General features: G+C 34.8%; 1 protein-coding gene across 1 annotated transcript; it reads left to right on the top strand.

Moving 5' to 3' along the window:
• The first annotated feature begins 2,397 nt into the window (after window positions 1-2,397).
• LOC136986544 (piggyBac transposable element-derived protein 4-like) lies at window positions 2,398-4,365 on the top strand. Its single transcript, XM_067284103.1, has 2 exons — window positions 2,398-2,497; window positions 2,615-4,365. The coding sequence occupies exon 2, from the start codon at window positions 2,616-2,618 to the stop codon at window positions 4,251-4,253; it is 1,638 nt and encodes a 545-aa protein (XP_067140204.1). The 5' UTR covers window positions 2,398-2,497; window position 2,615; the 3' UTR covers window positions 4,254-4,365.
• The last annotated feature ends 2,837 nt before the right edge of the window (window positions 4,366-7,202 follow it).

The raw sequence follows: 7,202 nt of genomic DNA on the forward strand, positions 1-7,202 counted from the left end.
TATTTTATAAAATACAAGGGAAGGTCATTGGAAGGTGGAATCGGCGCTTCCATCGCTTCCAATGACGGCACGCCACTGTTGTAATCTGATTATCGAGTTACATCTAAACTGGGCCCTTAGTCTCGAGATTTTGTGATGTACTCGAACTGACGTCATTGAATTCACTCGTGTTACTATCACTCACATAATTGGTAGACCCATCCGGTGAACTCGAAAGACGAGCGGAAATACGTCATACTCACTTGGTTACGTCCTACCGACTCTGGTTACGTATCCGTTAAGCATGATGGGATTATTTACAATGCATCTGGGTTTGCGAGTATAATGATTCGACCAATCAACTTAACTGTAACAAGTTATAAACGAATCAACATGAATTGAGCGGCTCACTTGCAAAATCGATTAACTCCACGAAACAAAAAGAATTAAAAATAATTTAAAGGGAATTTAAAAATTGATAATATAAACTTTACATTCTGCAATGTATATTTAAAATTTATTATTATATATCGTTATATTAAAGCATAATATAACGATATATAAAATTAGTTACGCGAAAAATTGAAAATAATGACAATTATATTAAGGATTTACAAATGGAGTTAGTCGTTTACAGGCCAAATCGCCTGTAAAAGGCTCAATTATTACAAAGAATTGCTTTTAGCCCTTGGTTTAATTAAATTAATTAAATATCTACTAATGTGGGGTAGATAATAAGGACTTATCACACCAGTTTTAATATCGAGAGATAAAATGGATTATTTTAATTTAATTAATTGATCCTTGTTAGTTAACATATACAGAATTTCAAAGATATATAAATTCAGGATAAATTCATATATTGTAAGAATGCTATTATTCCTCAACAACAATCAAATGAACAAAATGTTGAAACAAAAGTAATGAACATGAAATACTAAACTTTAAAATTATCACATTGAAAAATCACTGGTAAGATGATCATCACCAGAATCTTCCTCACTAGAATGTTTTTGTATTGTTTCCAAGTGTAACATTTTATCGTTATTGCTTTTAAGTAGCTCCTTTGCTATTAACAGTGCTTCACAGGAATCGGTAAGAACTCGATTTTGTAGTTTAGCTTTTATTAAATTTAATTGCAAAAAAAAAAAAATACGTTCAACTGCTGAATGAGGAAGCAATAAAAACATCTATTTACTGCCAAACTAAAGTAAAAAAATATAGAAATAAGAATAAAAATGAATGTTTTGAAAGTTATTAGGATTTCATGAATAGTACTAGGAAAATGGTGTTGGGTATCTTGGTACTGAAACAATTAAAAAGGTACTAGATTAGTACAAAAGTACCAGATGCAACAACACTGGCGCCGGCTTTGTAACCCCGATTCTGTTACCCGGCCTCGCCGCTAAAGGCGCCTCGATCTAGTTTCGTCGTTCCTTCCACTAGCTCTATACCCCGAGTATACTCGAGCTAGTATAACCGAGTATATTCGGGCTAAAGACTAAAGTCGATAAGAAATGAAATAACTTGGCTTTACAGGCAGAGCGAACAAGCAAAAGAAAAAAAAAGGCCGACAGGATTTATTTAATAGTTAACCCGGACAATCAGTTAAAAACCGGACGGGTGGTAACACTAATAGGACGTCAACAAATTTGGTAATTTAGACCCAAATAAAAGTTTTCGTTTTGGACCTTTCTCTGGTGCCCACCTATAAAAATAGTTCAAACGATCCAAAATAATGGGATAAATTACAATATTTGCGATAACTAGAACACACGTGGCTAAAAACCTGACTTCCCCTGAGACGTTCATGGAAACAACCCGCAACATCGACCAGCAGCTGCTCTCAAGGTCGAACGGTTGTGAATGACGTACAGTACTACTGCCTGTCTTTTTGCGGTTTGTTATATGAAAGGAAAATTATATCGCTAAATAACCCATGATAAATGAAAAGAATTTTAAAAAATTTTTTACGAAACTTCTTTTAGTTATAAAATAATGCATTTCGAATTATTGTATACTTTTGCGGTAGTTTCTTCGTAAAACTTTTCACATGAATATAATAAAACTAGATACGACTATAGAATCAACATTTTAGTAATACAATATATTTTATTTATATTTGTATAAGAATATTATATATATAAAAGCTTTATAAAAAACTTCAAAACACCTGCTACAGTTATCAAGCCTTGGACAGCGGGTCGAGTAAGAAAACTTTAACATTTTCCATTAGTAAAATCTGAATGTTTATTGTAATTAAAAAGGTTTCCGATATTGATGTTCTCAAGTGTCATTGCTTTATGACTGCAATAACAGATGTACTCGTTTGTTCCTAGAATTTGTAACTCTTTGTTCTTCTTTCGAGAGTATTGCAACGAGGCTATTTCAGAAAGTGTACTTGGCAGCTTCGTCGAGAGTACTTACAGACATTACGATCGCTATTTCTCCAGTTTCGTCGATAGTATACACATTTACAGTCGATATTTTCTAAATAATTTGCTTCTCTATTCATCAAGTAAGTGAATAATAATTATAATAATATATTTTTCCGGAGAATATTATCGCGTTCTTTTGTTTCGAGTGAAATAAAAAAAATCTATTCTTAAATTAAATAATTTCTTTTTATTGGCAGAATGTCCGATTCCGAATATGAATGCTCTAACTTATCAGACAGTGAATCTGACGAGAGCTTCACAAGCGGTAGCGATTTAGAATATAGTGACAATTTTGATGGAAATATCGATTCTTCAAAAGAATGGTGCGAGATAAACACAGAAAATCCTCCTTCTCCTCCTCCGCGGTTTCCTTTTGTCGCAAATCCTGGGTGTTCTTTTACTCTAAATGATATGTTCGATCCGTTAGAATATTTCAGATTATTTTTTGATATTAATTTAGTTAATATTATCGTTAAAGAAACTAACCGTTACGCGATGCAACAGCCAAAAACGTCCAGAAAGCAGTGGGATCCCGTTACAGCAGATGATATTTATGTATTTTTCACAATTTGTATAATTCAGGGAATTGTCCATAAACCGGAACAGAGGATGTACTGGGCCACGAACGAAATATTTCTCACGCCAATTTTTAATAAATTGATGTCTAGAGGCAGATTTTTTCAAATAAATAAAAATTTACATTTCAGCAATAATGACAGTTATGATCCCACAACCCATCCCAATCCGAAAATAAATAAAATTTGGCCAATAGTAACAAATTTAAATAAAAAGTTTTCAGATCTTTATGTACCAGAAAGAGATATATCAGTAGACGAGAGTCTTATGGGTTTCAAAGGTCGTCTTTCGTGGAAACAGTACATTCCACTAAAACGGTCTCGTTTCGGTGTAAAATTCTTTATGCTATGTGAATCTGCATCTGGCTACTTGTACAATTTTATAATTTACACCGGAAGAAGTACTAGTTTAAATGAAAAATACCAAGAAATGCCACAACCAACTCGAATCGTGTTATCGTTAGCGGACCCGTTGTTAGGCAAAGGCTACTGTCTAACAACGGACAATTACTATACTTCCCCACAGTTAGCGGATTATCTCATTACATGCCAGACAGATTTGTGCGGAACAGTACGTACCAACATAAAAGATGTTCCAGGTATAATTCATAACAAAAAATTAAAAAAGGGAGAGATAGTGGCGATAAAGAGAGGTAAAGTAATGATTTTAAAATGGCAGGATAAGAGGCCTGTTACCTTACTTTCTACATTTCACAATCCTGTAAAAGTAAACAAAGAAAAGCCTGACGGCAGTGTACAATCGAAGCCACAGGTTGTTATCGACTACAACCATACAATGGGAGGTGTTGACCTTTTAGATCAACATCTCCATGATTATCCGGTAATGAGAAAAAGGGGGAAAAAATATTATAAAAAACTATTTTTTCATTTAGTAGATATTTGTTTGTATAATGCATTCGTGTTGTATAGGAAAAATGGTGGCGAAAAGGAAAATTTAGGTTTTAGAATGAGACTTGTTGAACGGTTAATGGAGGAGTATCACACCGAAACGAGGGGAAATAATCCAAATCGGCCGAGATCATTAGGTACGCTTAGACTCACAGAAAGACATTTCCCGGACTGTATTCCACCAACTGAGAAAAAAGATGCACCCACTAGATGCTGTGCTGTATGTAGCAAAAGTAGTAAGAAGACAGGGAAAAAACTGAGGAAAGAATCACGGTATTACTGCAAAGATTGCGATGTTGCGTTATGTGCAGCACCGTGTTTCAGAATATACCATACTAAAGCAGAGTTTTAACTTCAATTTTATTTATTATATTTCGTAATTATGTCATGTATTATACATTATATTTGATATTTATTTTTTATATTATGTAACTAAATGTGCAATTTTATAGCATTGTATTGTATTTTTATTTTTTATTTTGTAAATGTTCATATCCAATTTTATAGTATTATATTCTATTTCTACTTATTACTTTTTAAATCTATTTTTATAACATTAAATTTATTTTCATTTTTTCTGTTTTGTCATATTTAATTTTTTTAATCCTGTTTCCACCCTATCCAGATTCTGACTCCAGCATAGCTTATTTACGTCCAACTGGACATTGTTTGACCAACAAATTTCGTTATTTTATACCCAGTAGAAGTTTGTTTTGGACCTATAAAAATTGTTCAAATGATCGAAAATAATGTGATCTATTTATCACAAATACTAAAATATAACACACGTGGCTGGAAACCCGACTTTCCTTTGTACAGCACAGTACGTTCATGGAAACGACTGGGGAACATCGACTCTCAAGGTTAAACTCAGATATAAATACTACTGCACGCGTGTTGTATTTTGTTTTATATGAAAGAAAAATGATATCGCTAAATAATAATTAATAAACGAAAAGAAATTTTGTACAAAAGTTTTAAAAAGATGCTAAAAAAATGTTATAAATATTGTTTTAAATTATGTATTTCTGTGGTAGTTTTCCCATAAATTGCGTTTCGGGATAGGTTCCATTTATGCATCACTTCTACTTAACTGATAAAATTAAAATCAAATACTAATACTTCATTTTTATTTCAATTAATATTAATTATTAATAATAATAATAAGTGGTTTTTTCCAAACTGAATTTAAGAAATAAATCAAGCGTTAATCAACATTCATTTAAACTATTAATTTAAATGACTGAAAACTTACTTTAAAATTTAAAATAACATAATTGAAAAGAATGTTTTCAATCCACAAACAACATATTATAACAGATCTACTGTGTTTAAGAAGACACTATGTTATACAACCGGTCAGAAAACAAATTTTATTATAAACAGTCTACAGATTGGTACTGATCCAAGAAACATGCTTTACTATTGTAATTACAAACAGTTAAAAGTATTGAAAAATTCAACCTTCTTTATTTAAATCTTACATAATATAGTGCAAAGATAGTGCATTTTATGGGAATGCCATAGATAATTGTTAAATACTATCTATGGAATTTCTGGTCTTTGAGTATATATCTGAACTGAGGGAACCGAGACGAGTTCAACGATACCCTACTTTTGGACCGGATACGAAAAATAAAGTTATCATACTTTTTTAATGCTTTCATACAGACGGCACCGTAGTTGCTAGTGCTGCCATCTCGCGGTATTATTTGCAAACAAATTAAAAAAAACACGCTGAAAGGCAAGAAATTGCACGAACGGTCGAACGCCAGTTTCTTTTTTTCCTTTTGTTCAAGCATCGCGACTCCCGATCGCGATAGCGCGGTCGGCTCGTAGTACTAGTCGACCTCGAGCGATAGCGAGACTGAGGGGCCGTAGCCCCCGAGATCGACTAGCGAGGATGTGCGAAAAGGACTTAACTCGAACTGTAGACGATCAGTGTGCTCATGGATCATCTGCCACTGTTGAAGCTATATATAGCCGGACTGCCTGTTAAACACGCGATAGGCTTAGCGGAGAGAGCGACGCGACTCCCGATCATCGCGCGATCGCCGAAAAAAGTATGATAACATTCTTATTTTTTGCCTCTGGCCCAAAAGTAAGGTACCGTTGAACTCGTCTCGGTTCCCTCAGTTCAGATATATACCCAAAGTCCCGAAATTCCATAGATAGTAATCTATAGTCCACCCCATTTGATTTCTAAGTTGAAAAAGTGAATTATATTAGCTTTTTCACTTACGAAATAAACCGGCGAGGAGGGAGCAGAGCAGAATTTTCTGTCTAGATCAGGGATGGGCAACCAACCTGCCGCCCGCGTCAAACATATTATAAAACAATATAACGCTATATAAAATAAAAATTTTAAATACAGTAGTGAACCGAAAATCGGAATTAATTGGGGACTGGGGTTGTTCAGATTAGGGAATTGTTCCGATTACGGTTTATGTACGAAAAAATATATTAACCTGTCCGATGTTCAAATTTTTCTCCGTTGCGTGTCGCTTCGTGTTGAATTTTCGTCGATTGTAAGCCTAACGAAAATTTTTATAATAATAATCGAGGCTATCGTATCGTTAAAAATTATTTCTGCATTTTGTACAAACAAAGTAGATATATTGAAGAATATTAAAACATGAAAATTATACTTTAGAAGTAAATTTAGTATCAAAAACGTTCGATTCAGCACGACACAGTCCGACTGAAAATCGTGCCGATTACCGGCGATTCTGATTACCGGGGTGCCGATTTACGAGTCTCTACTGTACTGACATCTAGTCGTCTGTAATTGTACTAAATACCAAGAGTCCGCTTAGTATATATTCGACGCAACTAGAGTTGGCCCTTAGGTTGGTTCATTTTTGCGTCTTTAATTAAGGTATGATAGAATTGTTTCAGCCCACCAGCGGTCGTTCCTGAACACTGGAAGTTCGGTCGTGGGTTCGCGCCGCGTTCGGACGGGCTGGCCACGCGGAGTTTTCCGAGTTTTCTCCACCCTGTAACGCCTAAATAGGACAAACGTCTAGAGCCCTGGTAAATTTTAGTTCTAAATTATGCTGCTACGGTGAACAGCTCCAGTCACGGGAACTGGATTTGTCAATAGCGAGGTTGCGGCGGGCGTTTTCTTCGCGAAAACGTGTTCAGCGCCGTCTTCCCGTAAGCCTAGAAGTTTGACAATGGCATTTAGAATGCGAGTAGAATCATGCTGGACGTTCCAAATGCCATTAACAAACTTTTAGGCTTACGGGAAGGCGACGCTGAACGTCCAACGTACACGTTTTCGCGATGGAAACGTCGGTCG

The sequence above is a fragment of the Centruroides vittatus genome, unplaced genomic scaffold (genome assembly GCF_030686945.1).
Source record: "Centruroides vittatus isolate TY-2023 unplaced genomic scaffold, ASM3068694v2 scaffold_1152, whole genome shotgun sequence".
In the NCBI taxonomy this organism is placed as follows: Eukaryota; Metazoa; Arthropoda; class Arachnida; order Scorpiones; family Buthidae; genus Centruroides; species Centruroides vittatus.

Coding starts and splice junctions, on each gene's coding strand:
- LOC136986544 (XM_067284103.1), top strand. CDS start 2,616: ATGTCCGATTCCGAATATGAATGCTCTAACTTATCAGACAGTGAATCT.